The sequence below is a fragment of the Hypanus sabinus genome, chromosome 25 (genome assembly GCF_030144855.1).
Source record: "Hypanus sabinus isolate sHypSab1 chromosome 25, sHypSab1.hap1, whole genome shotgun sequence".
In the NCBI taxonomy this organism is placed as follows: domain Eukaryota; kingdom Metazoa; phylum Chordata; class Chondrichthyes; order Myliobatiformes; family Dasyatidae; genus Hypanus; species Hypanus sabinus.
The window spans coordinates 15758046-15772237 of record NC_082730.1 but is presented as its reverse complement, the minus strand read 5'-3'; the positions used below and the strand labels follow the sequence as shown (position 1 = coordinate 15772237).

The following is a 14192-nucleotide window of genomic DNA, read 5'->3' as shown; positions in this document are numbered from 1 at the left end:
TTTAGGACTGAGATGAGGAGAAACTTCTTCACGCCGAGAGTGGTGAATCTGTGGAGTTCTCTGCCACAGGAAACAGTTGAGGTCAGTTCATTGGCTATACTTAAGAGGGAGTTAGATATGGCCCTTGTGGCTAAAGAGATTGGGGGGTATGGAGAGAAAGCAGGTACAGGGTTCTGAGTTGGATGATCAGCCATGATAATACAGAATGGTGGTGCAGGCTCGAAGGGCTGAATGGCCTACTCCTGCACCTATTTTCTATGTTTCTATGTTTGCAGCAAAACTCAGACAAGAGTCAAGTAACTGTCATGCCTTAAGTATACCAGGCAATGATCATGTCCAGCAAGAGTAATGCCTAACTCAATTCACCAGAAACCCAATTTGAACATGATTATAGGAACAGGGCAGATGGTGGGGAGACAGCAGAGAGTTGGTCACCTCCCAAAGTCTTTCCACTGTTTACTAGGTCCACCTCAAGAATGTAAAGAAATGTTTTCCACTTGCCTGGATTTTGGGCACAGCATGGGGAGTTAGGGGGTCAGGTTAGGGTTTAGGGCCAGGAATGAGAGGTCAGGAACAGTAAATGAAGAGTCGGGGTGACATGTTAGTGTGGTGGTTAGCACAAAACTTTATAATGCCAGCTGAAAGATGAAAACCCGCCACTGTCTGCAAGGAGTTTGTACGTTCTCACTATACCTGCATGGGTTTCCTCCTAGCACTCCAGTTTCCTTCCACATTCCAAAAGCGTACAGATAGGGTTACAGATAGGCAACACTTGTGGGCTGCCCAGGACGATCAATCCATTGATTTGAATTGATGAAGTGACACATTTCACTATATTTTTAAATGTACATGTGACAAATAAAGCTAATCTTAAAAAAAAATCTTATCCAGAGACAAGGTCAGTGGTTGGGGCACAGTGTTTGCATTGGTACTGATATCATGGGTCTGGGAGTGTCAGTGATCATTTGGAAGCTGATTATTCATTCCAGTCTCATTGTCCCTCTCTCTTAAATGTGCATGTGAGAGATGTCTCTCTCAGACACCTAGTAGTACCACAGTCGATGAGACAATGGTCAAATTCTGCAGATTCTGGAGTAACAAGCACAAAATGCTGCTGCAGGAACTCAGCAGATCAGGCAGCATCTATGGAAAGGAATCAAAAATTGATATTTCAGCCAAGACCCTTCATCATGACTATAATGAGGATAACTATCATGTCAGATTGGTTGTTGAGTGAGGTCTGAGGAGCTAAACCTGACAGATTCAGCAGTTAGATTGCCACGAGATCTTTCTTGATGCAGCCTCTAGCAAGCTGCACAGGCAGCTGGAACATTAAGTGAACACACAGGGTGGGTTATGACCCTTTTGCCTACTATGAGCCAGAATTTCCCGGAATTTCATAAAGTACCAGAAACCACTTGGTCAAATCTGCAAGATCCCCAGGACTGGAGTTGGAACTTATGGAACATTACCAAGCCAGGGGAAGTCACGAGTAAATATCATTTTGGAGCCTGGGACAGAGGAGGGAAAGTTGAGACAGAGCCAACCTTGGTATTAAGCTTCAAAATGCAACAGCAGGGAAGGGGATTGGAGGAAGCGGTTTACCACTGAGGTTTCATGACGAATAGTAATAAAGTTATTTCATCAAATTGCCAAACGAGTCCATGTGCACCTCTTAAGCCTGCAGCCTTGAGATTAGATTGAACTTTGCAAGTTCTGTTCTGGATCCATAAAGAATAAAGTCATTGTCTAATTTTATCCCTAATCTTGTCTCAAAGCATTGAGTCTTGTTGCAGTGTGGTTCTACTATTGCTGGTTAACCCTTCTGCAACCTTAGGGACCTTCCTGTCTTTGAACTTCAGATGTTAATGTTACCTGCAGAATAAACCTAGAAGTACCTATACATGGTGAGGTGGGGTGGGAATACGGCTCTAGCAAAGGAGGTGTAAGGCATTCCTCTCTCTGCTAGCCTGCAGGTAAACTTTGGGCAAAGTATAGCACCTGATTAACCCCCAATCAGACTCGTGAAGCCATGAAAACAGGTGGTGGATGGCCGTATGAGCAGCTGGTGCACATTACAAGTCCTGGTTAGGTGACCACTGAAGCCAGTCTGTGAAGTGTTTGATAATTGCTGGGGTCAGTCACCCAACTTGTAAAGACGCAAGAAGGCAATGGCAAACCAATTCTGTAGAAAAATTGCCAAGAAAAGGTATGGTTTTGACAAATAGAAGCCCATGATCGCCCATGTCATATGGCAAGGCACTTAATAACGATGAATACCTATACATTTTTCTAACATCAGTGACTGGAACCAATAATGAGCAGCTTTACCCTGTCCAATTTACAGAGAATAACCTTAATTGTTCTTACTGCAGCCAAAATGAAATCATTCTTTGTAGCCTGAGGCAGGAGTGGAACTCAAGTCCCCTCTGGTCTAAATGATTTAGTTTCACTTGGGAACAAACTAAAACCATACATTATGCAGAATGGGTTGTTATTTCAACTTCTCTGGTTATACTTCAACAATTTTTTAGGAAGTTCAGAGGAACATACAGTAAATGAACAAAACCACAATCCATTACTGTTAATACTCTGTTAGCACATCATGGCAGTTTGAATTATGACAGGAAGAATAAACAAGGAATAACAAACATTTCATTATTGTGTAACATCTCAAAATCTTCTATAGCTAATGGAATAAACATCTAAGATGTTGTCTACCTTGTCATTCAGAAAGCATGACTTTCCCGAGAATTATCACCTTGTGGTTGAGAGGCTGGTGAGCTTCTGAGATCCGGAGAACGATGCTGTCAGGCGCTTAGCTCCCGGTAGGATTACTCATGGCAGAAAGGTCAAGGGGGAGTTTCCAGACAAACAGTGATCCAAGCAAGACCTCAGTGGTGGAACTGGCAGATGAAGACACATTACGACAACAGTGAAGGTGGAAGAATGCTGCGGCAGTGAAGTCCCTTGTCGTCTTGCACGCCAAGTCACCGGACCCTGACCACGATCTGTCAAAGTCTGTGCATCAGGCTCACCATGTTAAACAAAATCACCTACAGGCATTCTCCTTTAAAGGAATCCACCCTAACATCCCGATTATGTGGATCCAGATCAGCGTCTCCAGCCTCCTGAGGACCCATGAATAGGCACCCCTTCAGAAGACATCATACTTGGCCCAAGTGATTTCACAACTAACCATGATAACCCACTTCTTTTTAAGAGAAAAATGGATTTGGTTGCTGATCTGAAATTAATATGCAATTTATATACAATCAGAGGCCTCTTTATTAGGTACACCCATACACCTGTGTGTTGTTGCAAATATCTGATTAGCCAATCACACCGCAGCAACTCAGAGCATATAAGCAAGCAGTCATGGTGAAGAGGTCAGTTGCTCAGGCCAAACATCAGAAGGGGGAAGAAATATGATCTAAGTGACTGACCATTCAATGATTTTTTGGTGCCACATGGGATGGTTTGAGTATCTCAGAAACTGCTGATCTGGGATTGTCATACACAGCAGTCGCTAATCTTCACAGAGAGCAGTGTGCAAAACAAAAAAAAGTCCAGTCAGTTGCAGTTCTGTGGGCGAAAACACTTTGTTGTTGAGGGGAGTAATATACACAAAATGCTGGAGGAACTCAGCAGGACAGGCAGCATCTATGAAAAAAGGTAAACAGTCGATGTCTTAGATGAAGTCCTTTATCTGGACTCCAGCATCTGCAGATTTTCTTTCGTTTGTTAACACAGTAGAATGGGCAGACTGGTTCAAGCTGACAGAGAAGTGACAGTGACACAAATAAGCATGCATTACTATAGTAACATGCAGAAAAGCATCTTCGAACACAAATGTTGAACCTTGAAGTGGATGGGCTACAGCAGCAGGTGATCACACCGGCTACCTAATTAAGTGGGCATTGAGTGTATGTAGTTTTTTTCACAATGTATGCAATAGACAGCTTCATTGAGAGACCCGTTGTAAATTGGGGGACCACTTCATCAAGCACCTCTGTTCCATCTTCCTAAAGTGGAACTGCCCAGTGGCGGAACATTTTAATTTCGGTTTCCATTCCATTCGGACATGTTGGTCCTTCGCCTCATCTTGTGATATGGTAAGGAGCAATACCTTGTATTCCATCTAGTTAGTGTCCATCCTGATGGCACGAATATCAATTTCTCCTTCCAGTAAATAAATTTTTCCCTTCCCCTCTCCTCTTCTATTCCTCCCTCTGGCCCCTTACCTTTTCTCGCCTGCCTATCACCTCCTCTTCCTTTCTCCTATGGTCCACTCTCCTCTCCTAGTCAAAAAGTAAACAGTATGTGCAACTGGTGCTTCATACGTATGAGACCTGGGTGATGGTGGTTTCATTGCCATGCGAAAGGAGCTGGTTCCTATCCTAACAGTCTTTGTACTAATACTATGGTACCTCCTGCCTGATGGTAGGGGATCAAAGAGATTGTTGGATGGATGGGAGGGGTCATTAACAATGCTAAGAGGCTGCGTATGCAGCACTCCTGATAAATATGGGTGAGTGGAAGAGAGACCCTGATGATCCTCTCAGCAGTCCTTGCAATCCTTTGTAGGGTCTTTCTGTCAGATGCCTTGTAATTTCTGTACCAAACGATGATGCAGCTGGTCAGAATACTCAGTGGTGTTTCTGTAAGAATATTGGTTACAATGGTGGTGGGGTGACAATAGACAATAGATGCAGAAGTAGACCATTCGGCCCTTCGAGCCTGCACAGCCATTTTGAGATCATGGCTGATCATCTACTATCAATACCCGGTTCCTGCCTTGTCCCCATATCCCTTGATTCCCCTATCCATAAGATATCTATCTAGCTCCTTCTTGAAAGCATCCAGAGAACTGGCCTCCACTACCTTCCAAGGCAGTGCATTCCAGACCCCCACAACTCTCTGGGAGAAGAAGTTTTTCCTTAACTCTGTCCTAAATGACCTACTCCTCATTCTCAAACCATGCCCTCTGGTACTGGACTCTCCCAGCATCTGGAACATATTTCCTACCTCTATCTTGTCCAATCCCTTAATAATCTTATATGTTTCAATCAGATCCCCTGTCAATCTCCTTAATTCCAGCGTGTACAAACCCAGTCTCTCTAACCTTTCTGCGTAAGACAGTCCAGACATCCCAGGAATTAACCTCGTGAATCTACGCTGCACTTCCTCTACAGCCAGGATGTCCTTCCTTAACCCTGGAGACCAAAACTGTACACAATACTCCAGGTGTGGTCTCACCAGGGCTCTGTACAAATGCAAGAGGATTGCTTTGCTCTTGTACTCAATTCCCTTTGTAATAAAGGCCAACATTCCATTAGCCTTCTTCACTGCCTGCTACACTTGCTCATTCACCTTCAGTGACTGATGAACAAGGACTCCTAGATCTCTTTGTATTTCTCCCTTACCTAACTCTACACCGTTCAGATAATAATCGGCCTTCCTGTTCTTACTTCCAAAGTGGATAACCTCACACTTATTCACATTGAACATCATCTGCCAAGTATCTGCCCAGCCTGTCCAAGTCACCCTGAATTCTCCTAACATCGTCATCACATGTCACACTGCCACCCAGCTTAGTATCATCAGCAAATTTGCTGATGTTATTCTCAATGTCTTCATCTAAATCGTTGATGTAAATTGTAAACAGCTGTGGTCCCAATACCGAGCCCTGTGGCACCCCAGTAATCACCACCTGCCATTCCGAGAAACACCCATTCACTGCTACCCTTTGCTTTCTATCTGCCAACCAGTTTTGTCAATGTCTTCCCCCGATGCCCTGAACTTTGATTTTACCCACCAATCTCCTATGTGGGACCTTATCAAATGCCTTCTGAAAATCAAGGTACACTATATCCACTGGATCTCCCCCGTCTAACTTCCTGATTACATCCTTGAAAAACTCCGACAGATTAGTCAAACATGATTTACCCTTGGTAAATCCATGCTGGCTCGGCCCAATCCTATCACTGCTATCTAGACATGCCACTATTTCATCCTTAATAATGGACTCTAGCATCTTCCCCACCACCGATGTCAGGTTGACAGGTCGATAGTTCTCTGTTTTCTCCCTCCCTCCTTTCTTAAAAAGTGGGATAACATTAGCCATTCTCCAATCCTCAGGAACTGATCCTGAATCTAAGGAACATTGAAAAATGATTACCAATGCATCCGCAATTTCCAGGGACACCTCCTTTAGTACCCTAGGATGCAGACCATCTGGACCTGGGGATTTGTCAGCCTTCAGTCCCATCAGTCCACTCATCACCGTTTCCTTCCTAATGTCAATCTGTTTCATTTCCTTTGATACCCTATGTCCTTGGCCCATCCATACATCTGGGAGATTGCTTGTGCCTTCCTTAGTGAAAACAGATCTAAAGTACTCATTAAATTCTTCTGCCAGTTCTCTGTTTCCCATCACAATTTCACCCAATTCATTCTTCAAGGGCCCAACATTATTCTTAACTATCTTCTTTCTCTTCACATACCTAAAAAAGGCTTTTGCTATCTTCCTTTATACTCCTGGCTAGCTTGCGTTTGTACTTCATTTTTTCTCCCCGTATTGGTCATGTATGGGGGAACTTTGCTCACCTCAATCTCTTCAGAGACTGGAGACACTACTGTGCTTTCTTGGCTAAAGAGATGGTGTTGCGGGATTAGATGAGATCACCTGCTATGTGCACTCCCGGAAACTTGGTGCTTCTAATTCTTTCTATAGAGGAGTACTTACGTGCAGTGAGACGTGGTCACTCTGCACCTTCTTAAAGTCCACAATCATCTCTTAAGTTTTGCCCACGTTGAGACTCAAGTTGTGCTTGATCATTCTATCAGCTGCTCTACCTCCTCTGTACTGTCTCATCATCGTCGTTGATGAGGCCAACCACTGTTGTGTCATTAGTGAACTTGATGATTCGGTTAGAACTGAACCTAGCAGTACAGTCATGCATCAGCATCAGGCTGAGAATGCAGCCCTGTGAGGTACTGGTGATGGAGCTGGAGATGTTGCTTCCAACATGGACTAACTGTGATCTTTCTGTCTGGAAGTCCAATATCCAGTTACAGAGAAAGGTGTTGAGACCCAGCGAGGACAGTTTACCGACCAGATTCTGCTGCATGATCATACTAAGTGCTGAGCTGAAGTCAGTAAACAGCATCCTGATGTACGAGGCACGATTTTCCAGATGGGACAGGATGGAGAGGAATGCAGAGACTATGGCATCATCAGTGGACCGATTTGAGTGATAAGCAAACTGGAAAAGGTCCAATGTAGGAAGAAGATGGGATTTATTGTGATTGATTAAATCCCATCCAGATCCAATGTAGGAAGAAGATGGGATTTATTGTGATTGATTAAATCCCATCCAGATCCAGACCTGCTGAGCTGAGGAAGTGGTAGTTGGGAGAAGTCAGAAACTGAAAGAATGAAGGCAACTGTAATTACAGCTTGCTAAATTTGCATTTAAGGTTTAATTATACACATAACTACCTAAAGTTTATAATAGAATTTTTCTAAAGAAATGAATTTTATAACATTGATTGAATTCTATATTGGTTCTTTGTTCTAATTTTGCTTCAGTCTGACTTAGCTTGTTTTGACTGCATATGTGTAATCAAATATCTCTCTGCAAATACTAATATTATATGAGTCATTGCATGGTAATGTCCAGACATTATTGTACAGTTTATCATTTTCAATCAGTCACCAGTGAAGCTAAGTATCCTTACACTTCTGGAAAATGCTTTCTACAGAAATATCATATCTATCAGTCTCTGGATGGCTGATGAGACTGTCATAATAGTAGAATTCCAGAATAGTTATAGCACAGAAAGAGAACATTTCTATCATCCTTACCAGCTTCTATTAGAGCAATCCAGTCCATTACGTTTCCCCACAGTTGGAGTTGGAAATATCGTTAGTTCCTTATGTGCACACGACGTGTATGACGTGGGTGATCATGGTCTTTCCATGACAATGATTGTTCTTTCCAAAATTTTCCATAGGAGTGGTTTGCCATTGCCTTCTTCTGAGTAGTGTCTTTACAAGACAGGTGACCCCAGCCATTATCAATACTCTTCAGAGATTGTCTGCCTGGTGTCAGTGGTCATATAACCAGGACTTGTGATATGACCAACCACCACCTTCTCCCTTGGCACCACAGGTGCTACACCTTGCCCAAGGGCGACCTGCAGGCTAGTGGAGGGAAAGAGCACCTTACACCTCCTTTGGTAGAGACGTATCTCCACTCCACCACTCCATTATTTATCAGAGTAATTTATTAAGACGTTATTTATTAAGACATTATTGTCTGTATCCAGAAGTTTGTGGGTAGAGGCTCCAATTCAGTAACTTTTGACTGAGATTTAAATGTAAACTGAACTTGCTTCTCTGTTCAAGATAATAGATCCCAAGGAATACTCTGAGCAAGAGAATCCTCCCAATGATATAACCAACATAGGTAACTGGTACTAGTTATGTTGGGCTGAAGGGCCTGGTTCCGTGCTGTATAATTCTATGACTATGTTGCACAGGTTCAGAGTCAAATATCAAAGTAGGCTGAGTTTGGCACTCTTGCCTTTGAGGTACAGGATTGTGGGTTCAGGCACAATCCCTAAAATATGAGCATGTAATCCAACCTGGCTGTTCTGCTCAACACTGGACAATCACTGAAAACAAAAGCACTGTTTATGAGATGAGACATTAAACAGCGGGTTCCCAACCTTTCTTTATGCCATGGACCAATACCTTTAAGCAAGGAGTTGTAGTTGTTGGGAACCCCAGCATGAAACCCTATTAGATGAACATAACTACTACATTGACTCAGGCCTAGGGGGCCGGCATCGGGCAATATAAATCAAACTTCAAAGGCATTACTTTTAGGAAAAGCAGTGCGTTCTGGTGGAATCTTGGTCAGTATTTCATCCCTCAAACCACATCTCTAAATATTATCAGGTTGTTCTGTCTGAGGGACACTGCATTTGCAAAATGACAGGAGTATTTTCATTTTTGTAACAATGCTTCAAGTATATTGAAATAGAATATTGCTCAACATGCTCAGCAGGTCAGGCAGAATCTGAGGAAGAAGAGGGTTAACATTTCAGGATGAAAGCCCTTCATCTGAATCACCTGCCTTTTAAATTGATAACACCCTTAGTTCATAATTGGAGATTTTTGCAAAGATAACCAATTTGTTCCATAATCAAATGAAAGCCTGTGCTCTGAAATATGTAAGAAAATCTGCAGATGCTGGAAATCCAAAACAACACACACAAAATGCTGGAGGAACTCAGCAGGTCAGGCAGCATCTATGGAAAAGAGTAAAGAGTCAATGTTTCGGGCCGAGTTCCTTCTTCAGCACTGCTTGTAGCCCTGATGAAGGGCCTCGGCCTGAAACATCAACTGTTTAATCTTTTCCATAGATGCTACCTCGTCTTCAGAGTTCCTCCAGCATTTTGTATGTGTTTCTCTGACTTGTTACTGGTTAACCTTTATTTTTAATTGGTAAGGTATATAATCGCAGATTAGGCTATTACTTCTGATAAGAATGTATAATTTTCCAATGCCTGAAGACTGTAGAAAGCTCCTGTTGGTTTATTCTGCTGATAAAACAGTCATGCTTCAGTCAACCCTGGCTGAGGTTATGCTACATTACAGTACTAGATATTGTTCATATAAAGTCACATTCTGGTTTGTAAGGAATGGGTAAGGTGAAAATGTGGCATATGTGCAAAGTCTAACACTTGTCCACATATCAACTACTTAGTGATATTGAGTTGAGTGACTCATAATTTGCAAAACTAAGAGTATCAGAGGTGATCCTGTCAGAAATGATTCTATTCATAGTAAACCAGAGACCTCTTCCATGTTCTGATCAGCCTACATCATCACTGCAGATTAACTCTTTACTTCATTGAATATCTTTGCACCTTCGCTGGGTGTGAAGCGATTGTTATATTTAGAGATTTCACAAAGGTTAATTGTTAATTAACTAAAACATTCTGTACGTATAGTCAGTTTTCTCCTTGAAATAGTTTGAAAAACGGTCAAGTCTTTTCAACACACGCAAAATGCTGGAGTCAAAGTCTTTTGTCTTCTTCTTAGGCCCATCACCCTTCCTGCAATATCGGCCACCAACAGCAGCTTGCCAGAGTAGCCCAGGTGTAGCCCATCTTTTTGGTATCATTCCTCTCCCAGGGATCAGGTCTTTGGAGCTTCTGTTGGCATTTCCTCATCTGCAGACCCCAATCAGTTTGGATTGGCAACAACATCTCCACGATTACTACCAGCACAAGAGCAGCATAAGGTGCTTGGCCTGCTTCTCTTTTCACTTTACATTTATGATCGTGAAGCTAAGCACAACTCCAATGCTTTACTTCCAGGTTCTTACAGGTTGGAGTTGATAGCCCCATGCCCAACCATCCTCCTTCCACAACTAGGCTTGGGATCGTCCATGGCAGAGTTAAAGTCTCTTGTAGTTCAACGCAATTTAATTCAACATCAACATTCCAACTAAAGCACTCTGCAACTGTATTTTGCTCATTTCATTATAACAGAAATGTCAATAGTACTTTGATTTTCATGTTAAATTAGGAACTGTTGTCTGGTTTTTCAAAAGCATTGGCATAATTTATTTATTATTATATTGATTTTGTTTTCATTGTAGATGTATGTTGACAGCTTGATAATTTTTTCTCCATGATACAAAATTGAAATTCAGAGGTGAATATATTACACTGATGTGGTAAGAACTTGTTCCAGTCAAATTCTTCTGCAAGATGTATTGATCTCTAATGAGTAAATTAATACTGGTATATTTTTTTTTCTGTTTTTACTCAATACATCCTTGTTGTAACTGAATCCTTGATTTCCTCACAGTCTGTTCAGATTGGCAACACCTCCTCCACAATCTCTATTAGCAGGGATGCACTACAAGGCTATGCATTTTATCCCCTGCTCTACTCGCTTTACACTTATGACTGTAAGGTTAGGTTCAACTCCAATGCCATAGCGAAGTTTGCTGATGACAGCACTGTCATTGGCTGAATCAAAGGTGGTGACGAGTCAGCATATATGGGGGAGATCAAAAATCTGGCTGAATGGTGCCCGAACAGCAACCTCCCACTCAATATCAGCAAGACCAAGGAGTTGATTATTGAAGTCAGATGGAGGAAACTGGAGATCTGTGAGCTAATCCTCATCAGGAGGTCTGAGGCGGAGGGGGTCAGCAACTTTAAATTTCTTGGTGTTATTATTTCAAAGGATCTATCCTGGGTCCAGTGCCATTACAAGTATAGCAAGACAATGCTTCTGCTTTCTTAAAAGTTAGTGAAGATTCAGCATGTCATCTGAAATTCTGACAAATTTTAATTGATGTGCAGTGGAGAGTATGCTGACTGGAATGGAAACACCAATGCCCTTGAATGGAAGAGCCTACAAAAAGTAGTGGATACAGCCCAGTCCATCACGGGTAAATCCTCCACACCTTTGTACACATCTACATGGAGTGCTGTCATTGGAATGCAGCATCCATCATCAAAGTCCTCCACCAACCAGGCCATGTTCCCTTCTCACTGCTTCTATCAGGAAGGTGGTGCAGGAGCATCAGAGCCCACTCACCAAGTTCAGCATCAGGCTCTTGAACTCTTGAATCATCACTCAACTCACTCACCCACCCCATCACTGAATTGTCACTGAACCCATGGGCTCATTTTCAAGGACGCTTCATCTCATGTTCTTGATATTTATTGCTTATTTATTATTATTATTATTAATTCTTTATTTTTGTATTTGCACAGTTTGCACGTTGGTCCAGTCTTTCATTGATTCTATTGCGTTTCTTGTGTTTACTGTGAATGCCCACAAGAAACTCTCTCTCTCTCTCTCTCTCTCTCTCTCTCTCTCTCTCCTCCCCCCCCTCTCTCTCCCCCCCCTCTCTCCCCCCCTCCCCCTCCCTCTCCCTCTCCGGGTAGTGAAGGCAAAGATGTTGTTCAATGTGCACATGAACACTTTCCTAAAGTGAAAGGATTATTTTTGAATGTCAAGTTTCCCTTCAGCTAACTCTCTTGTAGAGGGCATGATAACTGGGGAATGTGCTTGATAAGCATTGAGAAGAGAAAAAAGCCTGCAGCATTTTCACTGTTGAATTGGAGGCCCCTCATGCTATCTCCTGTTCTAATACATTGTATACTAGGATCTCTGAAATTTCCCAGCTCTATTGGTCTCCTCTGGGACAACACAGTTGGGTAATGTTTGGTGTAATAATGCTGGTGATGTGAATTCAACTCTGTTACTGTCTGTAAGGAGTATGTATGATTCCATATGTCTTTGTCGGTTTCCTTTGGATGTTCCAGTTTCCTCCCACATTCTAGTGGTCTGTGAGTTATTAGTTTCATTGGTCACATGGATGTAATTGAGTGGCATGAGCTGATTGGGCTGGAAGGGCTTGTTACCTTGCTGTATCTCCAAATAAATAAATCAATCAAAATAAATAAATATTCTGCTTAATCTCCCTTTGTATCACTTAGAAAAATCAGATTTCAAGATAAAGCTAACAAGCAATAGAAAACCAGATAATAAGAGTTTATATACATAATTAAAAAAGCGTTTTTGAGGTGAAACAGCAAATAAAGTGCTGGAGTAACTCTGCTGTTCAGGGAGCATCTGTGGAGAGAAACAGACAGTCCACATTTCGGATCAAGATCTTTGTTGTTCAGGTCCAGAAGAATCACCTTGACCTAAGCATTGATTGGCCATTCTTTCACCACAGATGCAGCCTGACTCACTGGAATCCTCCAGCATTATATTTGTTACTCCTTATCTGCAGTTCCTTGTATTATGACACAAAGCTGGAGCTGGTGCACCATGCTGATAAGGTGCGGGCTGCTTACAAAACTTCTAAATTTACTTTTTCAGAATTACTCTCACAGCAGTCTGCAGCCTGCAATTTCCCTGTAAGCAATATACTTTCAAACTGTCTTAATGAACAAGCAATTTCACGATCTTTTCAAGGATTCGGCAGACTTAACACTCAGCATGATTGTATGGCACCTTTAAGCGGACAAAGGTATGTTACCCTGGCTGGAAAAGGGGGAGGGGGAGGACTCCAAGCTAGACTGAAGCACCAAGAAATGCAAGTTTCCCTACCCAGCATGTTGTTAACAAATATACATTCACTGGAGAATAAGATTAATGACTTAAGGACAAAATTGCTGTTTCGGAAGGAAATGAGGATATGTTGCGTTCTCTGTTTCACATAGATATGACTCGCTCCAGACATGTGGAGTACATTGCTAAAACCCAGACGCTTCTCAATACACAGGATGGACTGGACTGCTGATTTGGAGAAGGCAAAATGAAGGGGGTTTATGTTTCATGATTAACTCTTCGTGGTGCTCAGCTGTAGTGGTCTTGCCACACTTTTATTCCCCTGACCTGGAACATCTAAAGACTGTTCTACTTGTCTAGGGAGTTATCCTCCATGATCTTGACTGCAGTTTACATAATGCCAAAAGCCGACTTTAATCAGGCACTCAAGATATTGAATGCTGCCATCACCAAACAAGAAACAGCTCACCCTTACGCATTTGAAATCATAGTCAAGGACCTTCAATCTGGTTTGTTTGAAGAAATCTCTGCCCAATTATTAACAGCATATAAATGGCAGCACCAGGGGTCCCAAAACATTTGGCCACTTCTGTACTATGATTAGAAATGCCTACTTAGACTGCATTTTGGGAAATCTGATCCCTTGGCTATCCTCCTCTTACCTGGACACAAGCAGAGGCTAAACAGCAAGGTTCCAGAGTTAAGGACAAAAAAGACATGGTTGCAGAGGAGAGCTACGGTGGGGTTGCTTTGAGTCAGTGGACTGTGCTGTGGTCAAAGATTCATTAGAGGATCTGAATGAATACACCCTGGTTGCCACAGTCTTTATAAAAGCAGCTGTAGACGAGTGTGTCCCCGCAAAATCATACAGAGTCTTCCCCAACCAGAACCCCTGGATGAACCATGAAATTCACAATCTGCTGAGTCCCATATTAGTGGCATTTAGGCCTGGCAACTAAGTAAGATACAAGAGATCCAGGTACGATCTCCAGAAAGCCATCTCTTTTGCAAAGTGGCAATTCTATATCAAACTTGAATCACTGAATGTTGATTGGCAGCTCTGGCAGGACTT

General features: G+C 42.4%; 1 protein-coding gene across 1 annotated transcript in view; it reads right to left on the bottom strand.

The window, feature by feature from the left end:
• The window catches only part of LOC132380901 (uncharacterized), a gene marked incomplete at its 5' end in the record, with an annotated part of 146857 nt that overhangs the window by 3062 nt on the left and 129603 nt on the right, over positions 1-14192 (bottom strand). The window contains 1 exon segment of the mRNA XM_059949819.1: positions 6870-7268. Coding sequence (XP_059805802.1) covers positions 6870-7268 — 399 coding nt within the window.